Source organism: Aplidium turbinatum, chromosome 2, assembly GCF_918807975.1.
Source record: "Aplidium turbinatum chromosome 2, kaAplTurb1.1, whole genome shotgun sequence".
Lineage (NCBI taxonomy): Eukaryota > Metazoa > Chordata > Ascidiacea > Aplousobranchia > Polyclinidae > Aplidium > Aplidium turbinatum.
The window spans coordinates 31,768,467-31,794,988 of NC_137473.1; the positions used below are offsets into that span (position 1 = coordinate 31,768,467).

The 26,522-nt window shown below is 39.1% G+C and overlaps 2 protein-coding genes across 2 annotated transcripts in view; one reads left to right on the top strand and one right to left on the bottom strand.

Moving 5' to 3' along the window:
- Positions 1–25,830, bottom strand: part of LOC145788214 (transcription factor Dp-1-like) — a 46,110-nt gene extending 20,280 nt beyond the window's left edge. The window contains exons 1-5 of the mRNA XM_082599912.1: positions 25,809–25,830; positions 10,499–10,659; positions 5,426–5,622; positions 4,866–4,922; positions 4,270–4,438 (exon numbers count right to left, since the gene is read on the bottom strand). Of these exons, the coding sequence (XP_082456038.1) occupies positions 4,270–4,438; positions 4,866–4,922; positions 5,426–5,622; positions 10,499–10,549 (474 nt within the window). The 5' untranslated portion in view covers positions 10,550–10,659; positions 25,809–25,830. The remainder of the gene's footprint in view (positions 1–4,269; positions 4,439–4,865; positions 4,923–5,425; positions 5,623–10,498; positions 10,660–25,808) is intronic.
- Positions 20,579–24,164, top strand: LOC145788505 (uncharacterized). Its single transcript, XM_082600268.1, has 5 exons — positions 20,579–20,729; positions 20,830–21,814; positions 22,429–22,786; positions 22,902–23,037; positions 23,527–24,164. The coding sequence occupies exons 1-5, from the start codon at positions 20,579–20,581 to the stop codon at positions 24,162–24,164; spliced, it is 2,268 nt and encodes a 755-aa protein (XP_082456394.1).
- Positions 25,831–26,522: the final 692 nt, after the last annotated feature.

Sequence of the window (26,522 nt, forward strand, 5' to 3'; positions counted from 1 at the left end):
GTTAAAATAAAACAATGCGAATGCATATTCTAAGATGCCTTAAAAATTAAAGACAGGATATATAGTTTATGATTCGTTCTTTGAAGCAAAGTACACGTCAAGCCAAGAAAGGATTATGGGAAAAGGAACAAGTTGTGATGCCTTATGCCTATCTAATTTATGTAGAACTGACAGGTCGGCATTGGCGGCCGTTAATGAAAGTTCAGGCGGCCATGGCCGCCAACTATTTCAAGGCCTGCATATCAAAATGGTCACAACTCACAACTGCTTAATATTTCCTAAATAGCCCATAGCCCAGGTAGTCGACCATTCACTACATAAAAATATTTTTCTGGGTTTTGACCGGTTTAAAAACCTAGTTTTGACCGGTTAAAACCAGAGGTTTAAACCGCTTAGTGGTCAAAACCAGTTTTGACCACTTAGAGATCAACCCTGGTTCTTAACCTTTTTCGTCTCGTTTACCCCTTGCCAAATAAAAAAAGTAAAATTTACCCCCACCGTTTTAGTGGCCTCTTGTGATGTCATCGTGTCCAGTCAACCATGCGAAGAAATGCAAATACAGTAAAGGAAGTTGCAATCCACTTTGTGGTCGAAGTCCTAATTATATAGGTTGTGTACTTGTAGTGTGTACAGTAAAAATGTAGCACACATACACTGCTGAAACTGGTAGTCTACTTGCGTTGAGATAAATAAAAAAGACGAAAACTTACATTAAGCATAAATTTGAATCAAAATCGAATGCAACACTACCAGTATTTTAATAACTGAAAAAATGAAGTTTGCTTTAATTTATGATTCAGTAAATTTACCCCCTCGGTAGGTGAAACTTACCCCCAGGGGGTAAATTTACCCCCGGTTAAGAACCCCTGCAGTAAACGAATGAGAACCAAACAAAAATACCAGCAACAACAGGTGATATACCAACATCACAAAAGCTTGCAACGTGTACAATTAAAAACGCCAGTAAACAGTTGTTTGGGCAGCAAAGTGAATGTCTGTAGCTAGCACGGCTGCAAAACTAAAACAATTTTTCAAGGTGAGAAAGTTTGAAAATGAAAGAACGTTAATATAATCGGCATTAAAAACAAAAAGTCCATGTAGTTCTGCACCTATAGCGCAACGATAAAAAGTTAGTAAAAAATGTTTAAACATTTTCTCAAACCCAAGTTTACCATTATCCTATATTGGGCATGTATCAGTTTTCGCATATTGGGGTAAAGAAAAATGAAATTCGAAGCCAGACATATTATACATTACTTTTATGCAACATGAAATTGAATTGCCGAAAATTTGACCGATTCGATTACACAGTGAAATGAAATGCGTGAAAAGACCGCCTACGTAGTCCTGAAACGCAGCAAAATTTTCACCCAGGGCTGAATTTTCGATAGCAAAACTACACAAAGTAGATTAGATTGTGACTTAAGACCCAGCTGCACACTTTCTAAGAATGACTATTGCAAGGAATACTGTTTAAAGTTTTGTGACAATGCTTTTAAAACCAAATATTCCACTCTTTAGCTACATCAGGACTTTTAAGTTTCATATTATTATAGTTAGTTTTCAACCGACATACAACTTTGAAATAATTTATAAAAAAGGCAGTAGCGGACCCAGGGGTCAGTACCAAACAAAACAGTGCATTCCAAACAAAAAAACATGTTAGTTTTCTGTTTTGTTTTTAAATGTTCTTGCTCGCTTATTTCCGTTTCATTACACTAACCGGCGGCAGTAGGCAGGCACGCATGTTCTCAGCAGTGGATTTAAGAGGACAAAGGATTTGAATACCTTTCAAAAACCGAAATAATGTAACATTTTAAAGTCTTCTTCGTGTGTCCCACGGCGGTAGCCCAGAGCATAACCCAAGCTTCCAAAGTCAACACATAGGTCACTCAACTAGTTAGCAATCACCTAATCAAATTGTTAATAGAAAAGTGAAGTCAAGTTTGCCTCGTTACTATTGGGGAAGGTGGGCGCATCTCTAACAAACTTTCCAATTTTCACTGAAGGACTACACAGTACACAACACTATACAAACCTTCACAAATAACTAGTTTGTTAAAATCCTTTGGTGGTGGTGAAAAAGAATAATTAAAATTTGTCTGACCAAACTATTTGCTTACCTTAATTTTCACATTGTTCGATTTATCTTAGAATCTTTGCTTCGTTAAAACTAAGGTGGCCCTAGAGGGCCTAGACTTTTCTATAGCTCCGCTACTGAAACGAGGGGCCAATTTATCGTGTGCTTTTATACTTAGGGTTATATCTTTTGTGCTCATTTGGTTCTAATTCACAGCAGTGATGAATGGGTCTGCGACAATTCAATGGATTACTTTTCCCACACACGTCTCGCTTCAGATGACAAAAATCAACTCGGGTTTGCGGAAGTTTGATATGCGAAAACGTTCTACTCACAATACAATTTCGTTGGCAGAGCCCATGCCATACCTCCGACAGAATGTAGTGTTTGCATCAAAATCGAGTAAAAACTACCACTCCTCAGACTTGGCCGGGCCTTTCACAACAAGTTTGATCAAAGACCAGAGACAAAAGTGCTTCAGACACGGCACAATTAGATTCCAGTCTCCACATCAGTCAACACATTTCCAAAGTGGAAAGAGGTTACACGAGAACAACCAAAATCGGTATTTTTACGTTTTTGAAAACATTCGCACCAGGCTGTGAAGTGCGGTTGAGATTGGTCGATTTTTCAAGTATCTAATGGCATTTTAAGCCTTTGTCGCGTTGCTACAACGCAAGCATATGGTTTTGCTGCAGAAGCGTACCAGCTATCCTGTGAAATGTGGCACTGTTGCTAACAGTGCCACATCATGAATCTTGTAAGATTCATGATGGCATAAAGTCAACACCAACATTGAATGATTTGTGTTGTCGTATCCACATTCATGGCCGTTAGTGAAGATTCAGATTGTGAACGGAAAGACAAGAAACAAGTCTTCGAGTTCACTTTCAGAAGTGTCATTATGTGCCTTGCCAAAAACACAGGCGCGTGTTCTCGATAGGTGTCAAACAGACGTTCGAACGTTTTACTACCGCTCTCACTTCGGTCACACAGCCGATATATTAAATGGTGAAAATCAAAGAAGCAACGCTCTGTCGAATCAACTTCGGTTTAGTATGAACAGACATGAGGTAAAAATGTTAAGCTTTTTATGCAAAAATTGAAAAAAAAAATATTTCTTTTGAAGCAATTTACTGGGTACTTTAATGGCTAAAATTACTGATTGAGATATGAAAAGCAGAAGTAGAGACACATTTTTACCGGATCAAAGATAACTGCCCGCTACAGTGCGTCACACTAGGTTGCTGGAACCAACAGTGTGAGAGTAAGACATATAATAAACAAACCAACTACATTTTAGGCATGCTCTTGTCAATAACAACTCTAAGCGTTTAATTGAAATAGCAAAAACAACTAAACTCTAAATAATTATGACAACAGAAAAAAACTTCGCCCAAAGTTAAAGCTTGTTGTCGAATATGCATTATGCAGTCTTCTTAATTTGGTGCCAAAACGGAGTGTTTTTGCACATGTGAGTATTCGAATAATTATAAAATTACACACCAACAAAACACAAGAATAGTCATGTTACCGGATATATTAGTTATGATAGGCATTGACAAGGCTCAAAAGACCAGGCGGATAAGTTAACCATCTTAAAATATCAGGTAAATGAATGTCTTTGGTATATGACTGTACTGCAGTGTGCAGTATGTTGGAATGCAGGTCGAAAGGGATGCGTTGTTGATTACACACCATCTCTAATGTAAGTGCAGCAAACAATTGGGACAGCTGATTCTAAAGTGGCCCAAGTTAAAAAAGTGGATTTGAGATCATGAAGTTCAAAGACCCATGCCACACAAACATTGCCACTAAAGGTTTGCAATCTTTGTTTTAATAAAGGTTGTATGCCCTAATGAAGATTAATAAAGATTGCAAACCTTCAGCCACAACGTCCACCACAGCATGAATCTCCAAACTGGATCATCTCAAAACCACTGTTTTGACTTGGGCCACTTTAGAATCAATTATCGTAATGGTCAAATTGAGAAAAAATAAATGTCAAGCTAGTTGATCACAGTTGTCATGCGCTAAATAACACATAAATCTTCAATATGTGGCCGTTTCACAAAATTTTCTGAAATTTTACAAAAATTTACGTTAAGTAAATGGAGAATTAACAATCTTGGTTCTTGATGTAAAAGATAAAAACTAAAGGTTTTTCATTCATAAATAACGTAAACCACCTGTTGCTCTGCCAAGTGCCGCTGTGTACTGCTGTATTCTTGAACCAATTCGTCTGCTACCTCATTGTACGTTGTCGTTACTTTTTGCTTCACCTTCTCGCACACGAGCATGGCGAAGTGTCTCAAACCTTTGCTTCCTTTCTCTGTGGTTGGGGTGCGCCTCCGTTTTCTGCAATCACAAGTTGGCGGAAAGGTGAATCACGGAAAAAGAACTCGCAGTGACAAATAATTTTTGCACGTGACAAGCAAACACGATTAATAGTCCAGTCTTTTGGTTGCTCTCATTAAAACACACATGGATGCAGGGCCTTCAGGCACGAAAGCAACAGCCAGTCAGCCACGCAAGAAGTTAATAAGTGGTGATGCACAAACTCTTCAAGTTAACTTCGTGCGTTCACCAATTCTCTTTTAACGAAAGTTTTGTTAATGAATGGTGATTTCCTAAATGTTAAAAATTTAAGAGATTTTTTCTAAAACATGAACTATACATCAACAAGAACCTGGGTATCCGTAAAATCCATTACATTACAAATCGCCTATAGGTGACAGGACACTTGGAGGGACCTTCCAATAAGTGTCACTATTTATCTACTCACGTCTCTGGGCCTTGCGTAGCATCCGCAAACACGGGAGGTCGCTTGTGAGGGAGTGGACTGATAAAATAAAGGAACTCATTACGAGAGAACTGATATTCTAACAGCTTTCGAATGTCGAAAAAACAGATTTCGTCAATGATAAATCAACCTGACAAAATATTGTTATAAAAAAGAACTGGTTCACTGCACCACAAGAAAATAAGTTGACGATGGATCGATGTTAAATAGTTTAATTTTATTTTTTTAAATAAACATTAAACTAAACAATGGCTCTCCATAAAAATACGAAACAATAATTTGAATGAATAATTTAAGAAAAAAAATGAATATATACATATCAAACAAAAACAGCACTGGTTTCAGAAGTAATTGTGCAAATAGGTGAATCAAAAACCGAAATGTGCCAAATATCTAATAGAGCAAGTTTGATGGAATTTACTATGTCAACTAATTTAATGTGCAAAACCGATAGAGCTGCCAAATCAGTTTAATTTCTGAGTTGAGCGGGGAATGATCAACACAAAAGTTGTGATAAAAATACTTTACTAGACTGTGGTCACCTGTGGATCCACGATGGAGAAAGAGTAGAAGGACCCCCTGGAGAGGATACTTGCTGAGTGAAAGGAGTATTTGGATGAACGGTTGTTATGTGCGCAGGAGATATGACGTTGCCTGAGGCAATGACTCGGTTATCATAATTTGAAGTTTGACTAGCAATGGAATCCATATGAACAAACTTTGTAGGTGCTGAAAGTACCTGGAAGATACAATAACCGTATATAAACGAGTGCCGCTTGAAATTTGGCAGGTAACTAAAGGGTATTTCTGAAAGGATGAACTAAAGTGACACAATGTGAGATAAAAGAAGTGTCAACGATATAACACCTTTCGCATACAACATGATAACATTGGCAAGTGGTACAACGTGCATTCAGCTCGATCAGGCACACCGTCGATGAGTGATGCGTCTTCATTTATAAGTTTATTTTAAGAAATTACAAGAATTTATAAGAAATTTGATTGAACACAGTAGATGTTTTACAAATGATAAAACCTCACAAGTAAAATGGTTGGAAAAACCATGGTCAGTCTGAACAAAAGGAATGTATACACTACAGTATATCTCAAAATGCAGGAGTTAAGCTCGAAGTTTAGTAAAAGTATCAAAAACTATTGCTCAAATCACAAACAACTTTTTAGCATTGGAGGTGAAAACTAACGTTTCCAAAAGTTTCCTGAACAGTGAGCTTAGTTTCTAAGCAGCATAATGTACGTATTCGTTTTATTTAAACAGAGTTGGTCTTTGCAAAACTACACAATCAACTGATTCATTGATTGCATCCTCTAAACCCCTGCATTTTTTTTTTCAAAACAAGAAAATGTATTCAGCACTTGAGTATTATTTGTGTGAGAAAAGAGAACTTTCATCATCGAGCAAAAAACTACGTTCAAGAGTTTGATAAATGGCTTCTCGAAACAGGAACCTGCGCAAATTCTGTTAGAAAGCAGTTGAACATTAACGAAAACCTCATGGTACAGTACATTCAATCGGAGTTTTATGTGATTTCGACATCATGAAACAATAAAATAACTCAATTCATAAATTGAGTCACTGGTTAAGCAGAAGTAATCCTGCCACGTTTCAAGCATTTGTGACATTCCGTAGCTTCTAGTATTTCGGTTTCATCAAAAACAATCCATCGCAAACTGGCTGATGGACATAGGTTACATATAACCTACATTGCATCATTCTACCTGTCTTCGGAAATTCAACTGATCAATGCCATTGAAAAATTGTGACTATTCCAGAATAGTTTCAACCAAAAATATCGGGGTCACACACAAGGGAATAGTCAAGGGGGAATATCCCCTCCACCCGATACATAGACTGCCAGGATTCGCTATGATGCAAATAAACAGAACAGCAATCTCAAGTTTACCTGAAATTACATAAAACTCTAACAACCAACAAGTACGCCTGAAATCTAATATTAACATTAGATAAGTAGGCTACTGTGTTGTATTTTGAGTGAAAGGAATGTATAGACAAACTAAAGCCTACCATTGAACCATCCATCATCTCACTAACATGTGCAATAATAGTATAATACTCACTTCCCTCCTCCTTACAATGTTTTGCTAGCTACACCAATGGTCATCCAACTTCTCTACCATCACTTTCCTACCTCAAATTTTGTTAAAAACAGTTGTTACTTAGAAAAACGTATGAAGCGATGGGAAATCGAATAAAAAACAATCCAAAAAACGCTTTTTTAATTTCCCTAGTCATGACGTTGTCCAAATTCACGTTTTGTCACTCACAGGTTTGCAAGCCTTCATCTTTCACCTGCTCTTTTTGGACGTCCCCATTCCCAAAGTAACCCCAGTGCCGTGGTCTGAATGTCACGATCCTTATACCGCAAGACAATAGCGGTGCGAGAATTGGTTATTTCTCGTGTTTTTGGAAGAAGATGCAACAAAAAAGGGTTGAAGATATAATCAACGCAACCAAGGAATGCAGGCCTTAAAACTCGTGTTTTTTTCCGGCAGCCATCGTGGCCTACCGAGAGCTCCTTCTCGGCGGCCAAATCTGCGTGCTTGGAGGCCAAAATACAATAACGATAGCACAAGTAAATAGCATTAAACTTGCAACAACGTTAAAATGATCACTTAGCGTTGTTGAAATCTGGGCGACGTCCTGCAATAGAATCGTTGTACCACGCATTAAATGCTTTATCGGGATTGTAATCTGGTATTGCGGGACCATCTAACGACCCTAAATTGTTTTAACTGCTCGCAGCTCAGTAAATTGTTTCAACTGCATACCGCCTTTCATAAAACCTGGCCATTTATTCCGATATGATGTCACCATTGAGGGTGTGAAGTCACTAACTCACAGCGTTCTCAACTATGAAGACAGGTGTTTTACCCACGGATGTCAACTAACCTAGTTCTCCTTTTTAACAACGATTCAATGTCCGACAACATTGAAAACGACAATACTGCCTGCCGATGTAAATTAGCACTTCGGATTAACACTTCGTTAAAATAAACATCGGGAATTGCAAACAAGGCTTACAGCGCTGGTGATCGCAGCTGGATATATTCAATACAACAGTAGTGACTATGATGCGCTGACCTAATTCTGCGTCACTCTTTGATACTACATATTTTCGACATTTAATCCACGATCATTCTATTGCGAAATTAAATAATTGGCTAGAAGAAACCGGCGGCCAAACTTGGCCGACGGAGGAGGTAGCACAGGCGGTCATTCAAGCACTACTTAGCGGCCATGGCCGCCGGCTGCTTGAAGGCTTGGAATGTATTGTATATACTAAACATACATATAGCAAAAATAAAGAAAATATAGAAACAAAACATCAGCAAGATGTGGAGTTGTAGATGAAACAAGAGAAGTGAAAATCATCACTGTTCTGAGCAGTGAATCAAGTTTCCCACAGATTATATTATCGATAAAATCAAACTATATATACATAAAAAAAACTTTGAAAATACTCAAGTGGTGGAAAGAAGCTCAATTTAAAAAAAATATCTCACACTAAGTGAGTAATGCAGTTTGCAGTTATTTTTGCTGATCCTTTATTAGGTATGGTAAAGTTTAAATTTCGTTACTCGCTCCTGCTTTTAAATAGCTTTTCTTACATTTGTGGACCATCAAGTACCGTATGTAGAATTTCATAACAAAAGTTTTTTTACATAACTTAGTGATATTAATAAACCAAATATGCAGCAGTTGAACTTCAATAGTGAATGGAATTAATGCACCCAAATATTCAAGATCACGTAATGCCAATAACTTTGGAAGGAGAAGCTTCCAAGGCCTTGATTTGTAGTTATAAAGTACATTTGGAATTTTTCTTGTATACTTTTTTAAAAGTTAAAAAATAACTTTGCTTGAGCAAAGTGAACAATGGGTAAACTATAAACCAGGGGTGACGAACCTTTTTGCGGTCGCGGGCCACTTTGTCAATTACACATGAGTTATCGGGCCACACAACTTTTTAATCGTAACCTACATTATGAAATCTTTTAGAAGCGACTCAAGATATTATTCATGAAAAGTAACAAACGGCAGATGAAAGTAATAAAACCCACACAGTTGAAACTATCTTATGCAGAATCGAAACATACAACAGTAAAAAATAAAAACAAATCAACTTGAGCAAAAAGGATAGAGCAACAGTACTTGCACCGATAAGGAAGACAGTTTAATTTTCGAAGCGTTTGCTTTCATATGAATATAATTCCTTCTTTTTTAGGCTCTATCCTTTTTGCTCAAGTTGACTAAATGTTTCGACCATTATGCACCGAAACAACAAATCAGTTAATGAAATTTCTTTTTCAAACAACAAACAAAAGCCCATGCGAATCATACAGCTGAAGCTATCTAATGCAGCAATTGCAGCACTGAAACATAAAATATTAAAAAATAACATTGAAGCATTGAATTTTTTTGATTAATGAGATTTTTGGAAAGTTTTTTGCTTGACTAAGCGACGCGTTCAATATTGGGTCGAATAGAACTGCATACTAAGATTTTCATCTGACAGCCTCGACCTGTAACGACTTTTTTAGGCAAAGTATTTAGGGCAAGAAAATAGCAAAGAAAAGGTGTATCAGTGAAGGCATAAAACAGCTTTGAGATGTCTTTTGTCTTTAATGCATGAGCAATTGTCAAATTGTTTTGCGGGCCGCAGGTTTATCACCTCTGCTCTAAACTGACAACAAAACTTCAAACTGACGAAATTCAAACATGACAAGACCATGACGGAATGGACTAAAAATACCATCAGGGATATTATCAGTATTCCTGAAATTATTCAAGCCCGTCTGAAAAAAAGGGAGCTATTTGATATGTACTCAAGTTGCCCTTTATTGTAGAAAACAAAAGGTAAAACACTAAAAGTGGACTCTGGAGCATTTCCTTTACTACAGTACGTCTAGAGTTTTATAGACCTATTGATACCATTCACTGTGTGTAGCAAACACATGCACTTTCTAAACTTGCATGAAACTTGGCTTTGAAACATGACAGATTATAAAGTTATGCGACTTGCTTTAATGAGATTTGTTCATTTTAGTTTTTGCAGCCAAAAAAATGTAAATAATTGTTAAACTGCATAATTAATCATTAATACACCAAGACTTACTACACTTTAAAACGTCAGTAACTGATAACAATAACTTATGCTACTACAACTTATCATAATTATGCTTGCTATTATTGTATGCTTAATTTAAAATTGTTATATGCAGCAAAAATGAATGTTATATGATATAAACAATTTATTCTACAGTACTTTGATAGCAGGAAATTATAAAAACATTACAATTTATAGACACGATACATTAATAATAAAACTCCACTTTTATAGCTACAACAATCTGAGGCAAATTTCACAAAAACAATTCAAAAGAAAATGTTTTTGACATTTTAGGTTGCACAGTGTTGCAGCAGTATTAATGTTTCAATAAGTTGTAATCAACAAAATCGACAATAACAAAATCAATACATGGACATTCGGAAATTTTAAAGAAGGTTAATTTTAGTATAGATATTGCATAGTGAAACATAAGATTTGATACTTTTACATATACGAAATGTATACCGGTAGCATGTGTCGTTCTGAAGATAGATCTGATGCAACTTTATCATTCATTAAACGGGTCTTTGGAATTGTGATTGTGTCACCAACTCTAAGTTTTGTTCTTGGATGGAAAACTTTTGCTGAAGCACTTACAGAAAAGTTAACTGGTGTGGTTGCACCTCCTGTAATTATCATCATAATTATTAAAGTAGTATATACTTGAAAAAGTGAAGAATTTCAATTTCTGAAAAATACCTTGTAAAATTAAAGAAATGTTATAGATTGAGTTTCGCTTTTATTTGTCAGAGCACACGACTGGGGAACTGTGTTCCGAAGCTAGTGCAAACCGCTACTACCAGAGCGAACCTTTTGTATCAGGCTAAAACAGGTCGTTGGTATGTACATTTGTGAAGTAAACAAATGTTGTCACTTCTTGTCAGTGAAAAAAACAGCAAACAGTGTTGATTTGTTTGTATTGATTTCACTTTGTCTGTAGTGCTAAATAGATGATTGAGTATACTGGTCATTACAGTGGTTCTGAAACTTTTTCGGGTGAGAACCATTAAAGAAGTTGCTGAACTCCTGACGCACTTATAATAATTGACAAATTATGTTATAGGCTAAGCTATATATGGACACACAGGACTAAAAATAAATAATCTATCTGCTAACTTATGTTTATCTGTAAATTTTATCAACATTTAATAAAATAGTTGCAACCATTAAAAATAATTTCTTGTAAAAAAAAAGATTTTCATGTGAATTTTTTAGTTAAGAAACCCAATCTTTGTGTGATGCCCAAACAGGGTGTCGTGAGGCACTATTTGATGGGTCTGCTACTATTCGGCTAGTCCGATTCGGCTATTTCCCTATTCGGCTACAGTCTGATTCGGCTAGTCCGATTCGGCTAGTCTGATTCGGCTAGTTCCCTATTCGGCTACAGTTTTGAATTGTATTTTGTATTTTATTCCACAATCATAGGCGCCAACTTTTCAAAAAACTTTAGGGGGCGAGAAAGGTGATGACGTCATAACCATAACGCTATTTTACTCAATTAAAGTAGTCTTTGATTAAGCTTAGTGTCTTGTTTATATTAACACCTAGGTGGCAAAGCGAATTTATTAAAACCGCTGCTTGAAACAATTAGATTTACGCATGCAGTACGCCTAGTCCTAAAAATTTTGATATTGTAAGCTCATAATTAGAACAGTTGGAAAACAAGCCGATTCCTTTCCTTTTCGTGCGAGTGAATAACAACGATCAAGACAGTGAAGTTATCGAAATAAAACGTAAAAAATCATGATTTCAAGCAGAGTGGAAACCCGCTATCGGTTTTATTAACGTTTTGCTAATTACTTACCTTCCTCAAAGCGTTAACAACGGCGAAGTGTTTTCTCTTATGTTTTTTATCGAAAGTCTTTACAGTCTTTTATCGAATACCATATATACTCGAGTATAAGTCAAGATGTTCGCAAGTGAATTTCACCTCAAAAAGACAGGTTCAACCTATACACAGGACAAGCTATTGTCTCCAGCTTGGCAGTTTTCAAATTGAACGCATTTTTACTGCCGCAAAATCATTGCCGACATAGATTACGGAGTTTGAAACGGCGTCGAAAGTAAAAGTTTTGAATACGTTTATTTCCAGTGATTCAAACTTAACTTTCAAATTTAATAATTTCTTGTCAATTGTAAACTTTATGCACTTGTTGAGCAATATGCAAAGCTCACGAGACAAAACAGAAAAAGCTGTTTTAAGAAATCGATTTTTTTATTTTTGCGTGTAGGATATAATCGTTCTTATTACCGGTACGTAACATTCCATGATCGTTGAAGTCAATGTCAAACCTAACCGGTCGCATAAAACAATGATGTCAGGTTAGCTAGGTGAAAATAGCGGTAAGAGAAGCTGTTAATGCAAGTAATATCTGCAACCAAGACCATTAAACACCTTTTCTTTTATCGGTTTTCAATTTAATTCTCACACATTGCGAACAAAACAATGCGTTCTGTTGAATCATAATTGATCTCACAGCTGGAAGACCTCGTTAAAAATAGCGCGTCTAATTTAGCTGGTTTACTTAATATTGCAGTGAATAGTTACGTGACTATTCCAGCAGCGTAAGTTACTTTATCATCTACTTTGAAATTTCCATACCGTATGAGAAAGCCGTGCATTCAGCTGCTGTTTTGTGGGCAAGAGCAACGTAGGCTATTTTTCGCTTTCGGCACTCTTTAAGTCCGTTTAAATGATCTAAATCTCTTTCGCGAAGTGTTTTATCTTTGAAACACCACTTGCAATAACCATTTTTGTTGCCCCTGGTTAGTGGTTAAGTCTAAACCCCACCCATCTAAAGCTTCGATAATTTCAACTATAAAAGAAACGATATTGTGGAATAAAATACAACATTCTCTAAATAAACAGAAGGCGTCGTTGGATTTGGAATTTTGTAATAGTTGAGGATTCTAATATATTCTAAGTTTGCATACAGACGGTGACGTAGGATACATGTCGATTTTATGCGAGCAAACATTTCAATTTAATAGTTCAAACATTTTGCGCTAAATTTCATTTCAACTTATTTTTCTTTGTCGGAATGCAAAAAAAACGATATTGTGGAATAAAATACAAAATACAATTCAAAACTGTAGCCGAATAGGGAACTAGCCGAATCGGACTGTAGCCGAATAGGGAAATAGCCGAATCGAACTAGCGGAAACGGGCCATTCCACTGTTTGATAAACAATGGGTTATTTTATGCAAAATCATAAAGGGAGTAAGGGACTGGAAAGAAAGTCATCTCTACTGCATCAATCAAATATCAACTTGTAGTTAAAGCTTTGCATTAAGAACGATTGATTAATTTTAAATATCTGTCCATTCTCATACTGTAAAAGCCTCTTCTCTTTGGCAGTTTAATCCTCAGTTTCACGTATGTACTTGTAGAGTAGTGTTCCGGCGGGTCAATTGCCCTCTTGTTTAGAATTGAAAATTGTGATGAAATTTGTTGACATTGAATTTGCGTTGTTTTTTGTGTTCTGCGTGATGTGACTTGCCTGGCTGCAAAGAGATTTCACAACTGATTGTCGCTTTTTGCTGCGTGCCGGGAGCCGTTGTTTCTGGTCACAATTTTGCCTTTGTGTTGAGTTTCATTTCATTATCGAAATAGCAAGCCAGAGAAATGCCAATGTGTACCACGGATTTCGGATTTAAGTTATTGTTGTTAATGCCATTATAAGTTTATACAAAATCAGGTTTTTATCCCAACTCGCTAACTCAATAAATCAAAAAACAACAAGAAACAATTGCAAGTATGGTTGAGGCAGACAGAGGAGGGATTGTAGGAAGGCAGTGAGCACCTACTCTTGTAACCAAAAATAAAAACCTGTTTACCTTTCGACTACTGAAGTAAAGAAGTTATAAAGTATCTAAATAACGAAAATTGACAGAATTAAAAGAACAAGAACTAACTTAAAGACTAACAAATTTAAACTTCAATCAAGGAAGACTTCAGAAGGGGTGGTCAGCACTTGCCTGCAACGAAAGGGCTTTAATAAACTTTGATTGTGCTGTAAACTGGAACTCTACTGTAGCCTAATTGTGTAGGTATGATAATTTGTTTAAAATACTGTATTGTTTGTCAAGAGGCTTGTGTCACCGTAACTCAGCGAGCGGTAAGTCCCTAATTAATGTTGGTTACGCTGTCCATTACGTTACGTGTGTCGCTATTACTGTGTGTAGGCTATAGTATACAGTAGTGTAATTTCTTAAACTTGACAAATGGAAGGTGACGGTGGCCATCCGGTGTCTCGTGCGTTTCCCGTTGGCAGTGGGACAGGGGCGCTGCGTCTGGGGGTGGTGCAGCGGAACACCCGGGCGTTGGGCAGACCTGTATCCTCAGGGGGTTCATGGCAGCCGTACCCATGCTGATTCCAGTGCAGAAGCTGTGCTCAGGGACGTCAGACATAAAAAAAGAGAGGTGCTGCAGGGAGTTGGAGAATTTAGGAGAGGTATCCCCATGGTACAGGATGAAGCGTCGCTAGAGCGGGCCTTGGTTGATATGGCGGAGTTAGAGGGCAACTTTGGAGAACTGTTAGAACTTGCAAATAAACTAAAGGATAGCACTATGATATCTGAAGCTACAGAACAGGTCAGGTCAGAGATTGAGGAATTGAGACGTAAAACAGAAGCAAATCTCCAAGGTAGATACAAAATTAGGTACAATAAAAGGAAAATCAACCACCAGTGCCTCGAGTAGTCGCTCGTGCCGTTCAAAAGAAGAAGAGATTGAATTCCGGCTCGAAATGGAGAAGTTGCGGTGGGAAAAACAGATGCGGGTGAACAAAGCCAAAGCAGAGGAAGCCGAAGCCAGAGCCGAAATTGAAATGCAGATCAAGGCAGCCGAACTGAGAGCAAGGCAAAGTAAGCTTGAGTTGTTTTCACAATGTGGATCGGACCAAGGGTCGGAGCGCGGGCAACGACGGCCTACGGCCAGTAGTCTCGGAGTCACCGACTACATCCCTACAGCGATAGAAAAGGTCCAGAGGTGAGACGCTGACATTGTCAATCCGCCTGGGAGATCCCATGACACTCATGGGGCCGCTAGCATAGATGCCCAACCTAAACAGAGCAAGGCTAAACAAGAGAATTTAATGGAACCGCCACATAGATAAACTCCCCTAAGAAAGCTCTTTCCAGGCAACGCCCTCACAAACAAGTCTAGAACGTGGACTAAAGATAATTTTTTGGCAAAACCGCCCGGGGGGATCCATGGGGCCGCTGAAAGAGAACCTCATTATGATTATCAGCGTGATTTTTATACAGAGAAGGTTGTAAAACCGTCACAAACATGCCCCTTAACTGTAAGGAAAGATCTTAAAGTGAGAGATGTAATTTACCACTAGTTAAAGATGATGGCCGTGAAACTAGACATTAGGGTGTTTCATTTTTTCACCATATTTGAAATTCAAAATGCCTGGGGTCCCATCTGGTGGTATCTGGGGAAAAAAGTTTACACCCCAAATTTTTTTCAATTATGACGTCATATTGAGGTGGTCCACGAGGTTTGAAAAATTTGGGCCTCAAAATCTCGAAATTTGGCCGTATCTCCGGAACCACACATCATAGATCGACAAAATTAGTATCAAAATGCGCAGAAGGATTGGTTTCCTATACCTGATGTAGAGGATATTAAGGTCTATGTGGTTCACAAAAAAACTTATTTCAAAAAATCTGATTTTCGGTCTATTTTCTCTTGATGAACAGAGATCAGGTGATCAAGATAAGAAGTTTTTCTGCATTTTTCCATTCTTGGAAGCTGCTATTGCGTTATAATAGTCCTTGTTGGTTTTGCAAAAGATGAAATGGTAATTTGAAGGTATTACTATTATAATATTAATGTAACCGTTGAGGAAGAGGTATGCTGCTCACCTGCTTTAGATTAAGTGTCATTATGGCATTAAGGTCAGGTATTAGTAGGTCGATGCAAAACTTCATGGAATTGGAGAGAAATGTGCTTCTCCTTAATTCAGATATAGTCAGTCACTATTTTTACTTGAGGAAGAAAGTAGTCGAAACGAATCCTAAGTTTTTGAAGAATATGTCCAGTTTCCAAGATTTGAAAGATGAACTGCTGAAAGATGTAGTTGGCATATGGAACAAAGCTGGTCTTCCAATGCTCAGCAAACAGAGAAACCTAGAACTTCTGGCATACAATCTGCCAAAGCATCGGCACTGCTATGTTTGAAACAGAGAAAAAGAAATGAAGTAGTTAGATGTCTACAAAGTAGCGAAAGCGACTCTGATGGGGAAATGAATTGGGAAGATGATAAGGAATACGAGCCTCTGAAACCAACTGTTTGGAGAAAAGTGTACAAGAAAGTACATTATTTTTCAATAAATGATAGAAGTTGTGTACTTGCTGATCGTAGGATGACTTCGGTACGCCAGCAGTCAGACCTTATGAGGTCGGTTCTTGGAAAAGATCAAGTAGCTGCTGCTGCATCACCTTCGACAGTATACCGCCAACGACAAAAAACGAGAGAAAAATCTCTGATGGAAAGTGAGAACCTTCTCAACTCAGCTTCTGCCGTTCAGTTATGTTATGATGGGCGCGTTGTCGATAAAATAGATCGATGCGTCTTCTTGGGTCAACTTGTTGATGATAATGGGATGAAGCACGAAAGTGTGCTTGCTGTTAAAATTTTTCCCAAAAGTGTGTCGGTTACTGCAGAACTGATTTTTGGCACCGTCATCCAGGAGGCTTGCAGAGTTCACCTATCCCAAGTATATTCAGTCATGGCTGATACGACTGCTCTCAACACAGGAAAAAAATTCCGGAGAATACTCGACTGGTCAATTATTTTAATGATGAAATTGGTCATGATATTCATACCATTGAATGCATGTTCCACATCAACGAAATATATCTTTCCCATGTCATGTCTTTTGTGGTCGGCGCCAAGAAGGGTCCCGGAGCAATGCAAGATGGGGCTTTGCTTAACCAGATAGCAAGACTAGACAAGCCCAGTACTGAAACATTAACACCAACTATTATTACGCAATAACAGCTTCCAAGAGTGGAAAAATACAGAAAAACTTTTATCTTGATCACCTGATCTCTGTTCATCAAGAGAAAATAGACCGAAAATCAGATTTTTTTAAGTAACTTTTTTTCTGAAGCAGATAGACCTTAATATTCTCTACATCGAGTATAGGAAACCGACCCTTCTGCGCATTTTGATACTAATTTTGTCGATCTATGATGAGTGGTTCCGGAGATACGGCCAAATTTCGAGATTTTGAGGCCCAAAAATTTCAAACCTCGTGGACCACCTCAATATGACGTCATAATTGAAAAAAATTTGGGGTGTAAACTTTTTTTCCCAAATACCACCAGATGGGACCCCAGGCATTTTGAATTTCAAAAATGGTGAAAAAATGAAACACCCTACTAGACATGTTATGACACCCCCGCTAGGGCTTAACGCAAACAGAGGTGCTGAGGATCAACAAAACTGTTTCTATAAATATCATAATTGTCGCACTTTCTATGACAGGGCCGCATTGATCAACTATGACGGCAACAACATGCCATTTATATTTTTTATAAACCGTATCGAATCACTAATGGAGAGTTGCCCATTTGAGGGAAATCAGCTGACTTTGCTACAGGCAGCCTGCGTACGTAGCGCCGCGCAAACCAATTCAAACTTAGCATCGGATACTTCTGGTTGGAGTGAAAAGGAAAGGATCGATATGTCGCTGGATCGCTTGTCGCAGCGCTTTGGCGTTAGAGGCGGATTTCTCGCGGAGCCGGAGATTCGGCGGATACGGCATGGCAATAAATTATCTGGGATGTCATCATCCTCAATAAAGGAATTCAAAGACGAGCTGGCTCAGTGTACCCTCTTCGCTAGAGCGTATAACCAGCGTCATCAGCTAGAAGGACGTTTTGTACTAGACTTGGCAGGTCGATTACCTGGATATGCGAAGAAAGACTTTTTGTACTATCTGAAAGAGCAATATGGTAGCACCGAGGAACCAAGCTTCCAAAGCCTAATGGATTTCGTAAATTGCGAAGAGACGTGTCGCTCTACGGACTTCGCCATACGCTTAATGGAGGAAGTCGTTGTTAGAAAAGATACAAAACGGTCGGCGAGCGATAATCACATTATGCGTATTCGACAAACCTCAGCACAGCCTGTCAGAAATGTCACCCAAGGTAGCAGTCGCGGGTCTGGCTCTAGTTCTGGGAGCCGAGAAGAAACGTTTGGTAGCCGCTCTTTTGAGGGTACGAGGAAGGACATACTTTGTATCTATTGTGAGAGTAGGAATAAGCAAGAGCGCCACAGACTACCCAATTGTCCGGAGTTCCTAAACTTGACGCCGGGATGTCATCGCCTTGACTGGTCGTTGTCTAAACTGCCTACGTCTAGGACACAAAGCAAAAAACTGCACCCAATCATGTAATTGTAGGCGCTGCGACGAACATTTCCGATTTAAGCACTATTATCTACTGCACGACGCCTATGTGAATCCTCAAGGAACATCGGGCAATGGGAATGGTCTTAGAACGGCACCTGCCGTCACTAACCGTAGTGTAAGCATCGCTCATAAGAGGGCAGTGTTTAACTGTGTCACGGCTGCGCGGGTCATAAACCCACCTAATGGAGAGACCACTCTGGTTTACTGTCAACACGACCCAGGCTCTCAGCTCACATTTGTTTCAAGTCGATTGGTTAAAGAATTGTATCTAAAAGCCGCGGATAATGTCTCTTTCCGCATGGACACTCTAGCAGGCGAACAAGAAATACACTCTGATCTGGTTAAATTTAATATCCAATTCTTAGTTACTGACGAACTGTATGGTGATGTGGAAGCAGTGGTAAATGCACCTTGGAGTGACCATGTCGAAACATTGCCGCAGCATCCTGGGTTTTTTTTTTCGCTGACACTTTTCGGTCATTTGTCTGAAATGACTTGAAAAAATTCTGTCATTTTTTATTTATTTCGGTCATTTTTTCTGAGGAAAATATTTCCTTTCAAGTAGCTGATACAAACCAAAATTTGCACTTCCTGACTAACTACAACATAGGCGCCAACTTTTTATGCTGTATTGATACATAAAACAATAGATGAACTAGCGATCGGCAGCAGGACAACATTTTTTGAATGCAAACCGCAACAGCTTCGCGATAAATAATCACTAGAACGAGTAGGATGCTACAATTCCACACCAGACAAAATCTGTCATTTTTACATTGATTTAACGTCTGCAGACGTTGAATCAATGTAAAAATGACTGATTTTGCTGCCTGCGACATAGCAAAAATCTACCATTTTGTGTCGATTCAATGTCATCAGATGTTGAATGCACCCAAAAACAACATAATTTGCTACGTAGACAGAGCGTGCGTTTAGCTTTACGCGCTTGCAAACAGACTCGATGTTGCTTTCGAAAGTCGAAACCTCTGCAGTGAATTGTCGCGGCAGTGAACCGCTCGCTGTGAAAATGAACTTGAAGTCTCGGCACGACGTAAACACCAACCAACGCAACAAGGGCTGGTACAAACCGCATTGCGCACATGCGGACTCGCGCAAACTGCAAACGCACACACAACCGTTGCCATAGAAACCTGATCAAAGGCAGGAATATGCGCATCTTTTGTTTCATCTGCAACACGAAAACAGGTCAACCATAAAGTTGAAAGCAGGTCAGTCATAAGTTACGATATTGTAGTGAAAAGGGAGCTATAATCAAACGTCTCTCCGTAACTATTTTTCAAGAGCTGTTTACGGATGTCAGCAACTTCTAAATTTATTCAAGGTGACGTGCTGTTGAATTGATGTAAACGTGAATGATTTTACTTTCAACAGGTACATTTTCAAGTGTATAATCAAGTTAGTACTTGCATTTCATTTTCAAGACATTGTCATTCCATTTACAGTATACCTTTTACTTTTTAGTAAACCTTTTCGTCTCTTATTTCATGGTAATAAATCTAATTCGTTGCTAAACTTTATGTTGTGCTTAGCTTAAAGAGTCGCAGTCCACCAACAGCTAGTTTACGCAGACGCATGGCATGTGTTTGCTTAACCGAAGTGGTCGAGTTTTGTTTATAATAATTAACGGTACCGGTAGGTCGAACGTAGCGATAACTCCGAGTGTGGCAATAAAAGCAATCCTAGTGTGACGACATAATTATGTCATCCATCTGCGTGACATTTTGCTGAATTTACGTTGCTGCTGATGAAACACGCTTTCGCCCCCACGGCCAAAAAAATAGTTAGGCGCCTATGAGCTACAACATTAAGTTTCGCTGAGAAACGTTGTCGTGTTTTATCTGAGAAAACTTTCTTCAACGTTCATCAGCGAAACTCAACCTTGCAACACCCGAATTGACTACATATTTTTCGGACATTTTGACCGAATTGACTATATTTTTTTCGGACATTTTGCTAAAAAATCGGTCAATGACCGATAAATGACCGAAAAAAAAAACCCAGGCAGCATCAAGACTTAAATAGGTTTTCACATTTCAATAATGTTGAATTGATTTCGTTACCTAACAAAATGTTGGTCGATATTCTAATCGGGAATGGCCATGCTTACTGCGAGTAATAGAAGAACGTGTTGGCATGACTCAGAAGAGCCCCATGCTATTTTAACCCAACTGGGCTGGCTGGCTAGTGGAGGTCGAGGTTCTATGATCTCTGGTGATTCTAAAGGAGGTCGTGTTGCCATTAATGGTAACGTCGCTGAAGAGTCACTTAGTCTTGACAGTTTTGATGCACATCAGATTCAAATTAGATCGTTTAAAACATGTAATAAAGGATTTAACCCTAACAGATGAAACGATAGAACTGTCCCGCAATGATGTCATAGCACAAAAATTTGTTGAGACGCAAATGAAAGTTGAAGATGGGAGATTTGAAATGCCCGTACCGTTAAAACCCGACTTTGAATTACCGGATAACCACTCTTTGGCTCTTGACCGTGTTCTGAGCTTACGACAAAAGGCTTTAAAGCAATCTGATGTTCGATTATTCTTAGTAGACACGATGACTGAAATGCAGTCCAGTGAGTACATTGAGCCGGTAAAAGACGACGACTCATTGACATGTGTGTGGTACTTACCATATTTTGTGACATCCCAAGCAAAAAAGCGAGTGGTATATGACGGCAAATCTGAGTTTAAGGGTAGGTGTGTTAATGATGTAATTTTGTCGGGCCCAGACATATTAAACCCTTTAACACAAGTTCTGGCTCGCTTTAGATTGGGAAAGTTTGGCCTAGTGGCAGACTTAACCAAGGGCTTCTTCCAGATTCAATTGCCAATGGAACAACGCAACTTGTTCAGTTTGCTATGGTTTGAGAATAATGATATCGAAAAGGGCAAAGTAATTCCGTTTAGATTTTGCGTACACCCTTGGGGAATTAAAAGCAGTCCATACGTCGCCTGCTTAGCCATTCAAAAAATGATTGAACAAAACCCCACTGGAGCCAGTGACCTGACCCTGAGTACCATTCGAAAAAATATGTATATGGACGATATGATATTCTCTGGAAATAGCCTTGATGAGGTCAGTGAGATTGCTAAAGAAGCCATTGACTTGTTCGATAGCCAAGGCTTTAGTTTGGTGAAATGGAGTGCCAACAAAGGGGCGTTGGATGTTTTGTCGAACTTCAAAAAGGAAATGTTAGCTTCTTCCTTTTGCGATGTCGACCACAAAAAAGACGACACAGACTTACCAGTAGCAAAAACTCTAGGTTGTGTGTGGCAAACCGAGTCAGATTCATTCTTCATTAAGTGCTTTCTCCGACTTTTAGAGAAGTACACACTACACACGTCGCTCAATGTTAAGCCAACTTGGCCAAAATTTCGATTCACTAGGGTTCGGTGCTCCATTCTTTCTAAAAGCTAGGCTAATTCTGCAGCGTTTAGCTATCGAAGGTCTTGATTGGGACACCGAAGTGCCACAAAGCTACATAAAAGAATGGAAATCGTGGCTTCATTCATTAGATTTGCTAAAAGAATATTCCATACCTAGATGGTATTTTGTAAACACCGAGCCGTGTTGTGCAGACGTTGATATCGTATGTCAGTTACATGGATTCAGTGATGCCTCCAATCACTCCTTTTCCTCCGTTGTGTATATACGTAGGCTGTGTAACGGAGTCCGTTGTGTATATACGTAGGCTGTGTAACGGAGTCCCTTGTGTATCCTTCATTTTTGGCAAAAGTAGGGTTGTCCTCAAGCATCAAAGTGCATGGCCGATTGCCAGAAAGGAGCTTGTAGCCGCGCTTAATACTACGGAGCTGTTAAACCAGGCAGCTAATGCACTCCACCTGCCTGATCTTAGAAAACATTTCTGGTGTGACTCGAATACTGTCCTTCAGTGGATCAGAAACCCTGATTTACGATTATGCAAGTTTGTTACTCGTAGGTTAAATCGTATTTTACTCTTGTCAGAGGTGAACGAATGGCATTACTGTCCGACACATAACTCGGCAGACATTGGAACCAGACCGAACGCCATCACCAAAACAGGTTCCAGAGAGATGTGGTTGAGCGGTCCATCTTTTCTCATGCAGGAAGGCGAGGTCCCAACGGTGAATGGAGCAGATGCTGCTATTCGTAAAATGGAACTGTCGCCGGAGATGACGGTGAAAGAAAATGCAACTGGCTTCATTAGCAAGATGATCAAAACCGCACCTACTTTGTACGTGTTGAAAAAGAGAGCCGCCTATCTTGTAGCTTTCACGGAGTTCATTGTATCCAAATGCAAGAAACATGGGTATCGGGTATGTAAAACCAAAGTTAAATGCATCTTATCTAGAGGACGCTTTAAATAGGGTTGTTTCCTACGTACATAAAGTAGTGTATAGAGATTTGTTAAGTTGTGACGGTCTGCCAAAGTCGATCGATGTGGTAACAAAACGTCTTGCTTCGAGCGAAGCTGGCGCTGATAAACAGTGTCTGAAGGAGTTGCGCTCTCTAAAAAAGTATCGTCCTTGTGTGGACACACGAGGGAGACTTCGTATTGAAAGTTTGAGTAAGTCTCCCGAAATAACGGTCGATGAGAAGCATCCTCTTATTTTGCCTTCGAGGCACGCATTGACACGGCTAGTTGTCCTTGACGCTCATTGTGATAGCTATTACTGTGGTGTGCAACAGACACTGTTATCTACTCGTCAACGTTTTGGGATTGCAAATGGTAATTCCTCGGTGAAACATTATTTGCATGACTGCGCTTCATGTGCCTTAGAGAAAGCAAAGCCTATCAGGCAGCTTATGTCGGATCTACCATTACCACAAACCACGGCCTATAACAAACCCTTCTTCAACAGTGGCGTAGATTATTTTGGTCCAATGACGTTTGTGGAAGGAAGAAGCCAAAAGAAAGCATGAGGATTGTTATTTACCTGCCTTGCGAGTAGAGCAATCCATGTGGAACTTGTGACGTCACTATCTTACAGTGAATTTGTTTTAGCATTTACCAGATTTGTAGACTTGCGTGGATCTATACGTAACATGTACTCAGATAACGGGACCACATTTCAAGCGGCAGCTAAAAGACTACCAAAAATTTTGGAGTCTTCTGAAATTCAAACTTCTTTGCGAAAAAAGGGAATTAACTGGGAGTTCATTCCTCCGTATGCCCCGGGAGGGGCCTGGGAAGCAATGGTCAAGCAATTCAAAATTGCCTTTTCCCACGTTATTGGGAACTCATCACGGAAACCCAACTTTGTTGAACTTCTTACATTTACGGGTAGTGCCACAAGAATAGTCAACGAAAGACCTTTAGTCCCTGTCTGTGATGACCCTAAGGATTCTACTGTTATCACCCCAGCCGCATTCCTTAACCCATTCTTGAGCCCGTTTTCATCAGTAGGAAATCCTCATGACCAAGATGAGTTACGGAGAGACTATAGGTATAACCTGGCTCTATCTCATAGTTTCTGGGAGAAATGGATCTCTTTCTATTTACCTTCCCTGCAGGGTAGAAAAAAGTGGGCCAGTTTGGTGGAAAACCTACAGCCTGGCCAATTAGTGGTGGTTGGTTCTCCAGAAGATATAACTAAGAGAGGGAGGTACCGTCTGGGGAGAGTCCATGAGATCATCCCCCAAATTATGAAAGGAAAACCGATTGTCAGGTGCGTCAGTCTCAGTGGTGAATGAGGCATCGGGTGAGGTCAAAGTGGACCTGGTCCTAAGGGATATATCGTGCGTTGCTCCTGTGGGGAATGCTTGACTGCGTTCTGGACCCGGCCCCGCCCTGGTCTGTTAGCGGGTGTCGTGGAGGCATCTGTACCACCCTTGCCTTTCATTTAAATTTGTAGTGTATTGTAGATATGTAGCCTACCACGCAAATCTGTTTTTAACCTGCGTATTTCTATGTGTCATCCGCAGGGCCCCAATATGCGTAACTCAACAACATGTACTAGTAACGTATGCTCTACAGCGCTCTCAGTGATCGGCCTCATTATAAGTAGCTAGTTAGTTAATGTGTAATGCATTTGATTTGTTTGCTATTGCGTGTTTCATGAAAATGATGTAAATACTAATCGTGTAAGTAATCGCCAGCGATCTCAGTGATTTGCGTCATCATAAGTAGCTAGTTAGTTACTGTGTAGTGCCTTTGATTTGTTTGCTACTGTGTGTGTCTCATGAAACTAACGTACCGTAGATATTAATGGTTAATTGTGTAAGTATTCGCCAGGCCATTGTGGCCAGGGTATCCCAGTGCCTTGCACTGCTATAAAGGATAGTCACCGTTTCTGTGTAGCTTTGATGTACCGTACATACTTTCTGTGTAATGCATTTCGGGAATCGACCCTTCTACTTCAACTTTTGTTTGTAATTATGTGCCATAATTAGGGGCCGCAATGTTCCGGCAGGTCAATTGCCCTCTTGTTTAGAATTGAAATTGTGATGAAATTTGTTGACATTGAATTTGCGTTGTTTTTTGTGTTCTGCGTGATGGGCTTGCCTGGCTGCAAAGAAATTTCACAACTGATTGTCGCTTTTTGCTGCGTGCCGGGAGCCGTTGTTTCTGGTCACAATTTTGCCTTTGTGTTGAGTTTCATTTCATTATCGAAATAGCAAGCTAGAGAAATGCCAATGTGTACCACGGATTTCGGATTTAAGTTATCGTTGTTAATGCCATTATAAGTTTATACAAAATCAGGTTTTTATCCCAACTCGCTAACTCAATAAATCAAAAAACAACAAGAAACAATTGCAAGTATGGTTGAAGCAGACAGAGGAGGGATTGTAGAAAGGCAGTGAGCACCTACTCTTGTAACCAAGTAGGCTTTGAACCATTAAGCTTGACACAGCAAAGTTTCCACTTGTTCTCGAAGTGTTGTTATCTGAGAATTATTCCATCCAGTAAACACAACTAATTGAAGAGCGGTCCTTGAGATGTGTTACTCAAGCATACACCCCACAAGATGAACCAGCGCTGCCGTATCTTGTTTACAAAGTCAGGCACCAAGTGACTGCTGTAGAAATTTAAAAAAGCTGATTACTTTAAAAAGTTTGCAACAGAAAGATTTTTATTGAACTTACAGCAATCAAATACAATTTTAAGACTTACAGCAATCAAATACCATAAGCACTGAGCTTTGTTTATATATAATTGATCTAAAGGGGAAAAAAGCCAGTTCTTGATACTTTTAAAACCAATGGCCAACAATGCATTCTTTGCAAAAGTCTTACCTGTGTAGTGTGTACTGTTGTAGAGGTGGGTTTTATTTCATGCAGTATAATTATACAACATTTATTTGTTTACGATAAAAAATGCAAGAAAAATATACTGACCTTTTATTGGGCTTGCATAACAAGCTTTTAAATTCAATCCATTGGCAGCCGGATTCTGAAAAGAAATTGTACACAATTGAAAAAATAATAAAACTGAGACTCATGTTTGGCGAACATTCCACAAAAAAAAACAGTTCACAAACTAAACTACTTTTATCTCGAGCGGAATTGAGTGCAAGCAACCCCTGGTGCCCCTAAGCTTCACATTAAGTTAATCACGAGTAATTGCTTGTATTTAATAGCATCGAAATGAAAAACAATGCAGTTTTTAAAACACTTTCTGACCATGAGTTTAGTATCTCTAGAGCACGGGTCGGCAACCTTTAGCATTGAAAGAGCCATTTGGTCTCGTCTCCATTAAACTAAAACCTGCTCGGAGCCGCACCATCTAACTGATTGCTTACAGCAAAAACCTAACGCTTACAGGAAAGCCTTTTGTTCGAGTTATTCGGCCGCACCCTGTATAACTGATTTGTAGTTACCATTCCAACAGTTGTCAACTTTTAAGATGACTGGGAAACACAACTAATCGGTTCATGGTCAGATATCATCATACAAATATCCTTTTAATGATTAATTTCATGCAGTTAATGTGATTTCTGCTCCTGAACTTCATTGCATAGCGCATCCGCGTGAGCCAGAGCGCAGAGATAAAAGAGCCGCAGATTGCAGACCGCTGCTCTAGAGTTTGGGCTCTTTAGTTTTGAATGGAAG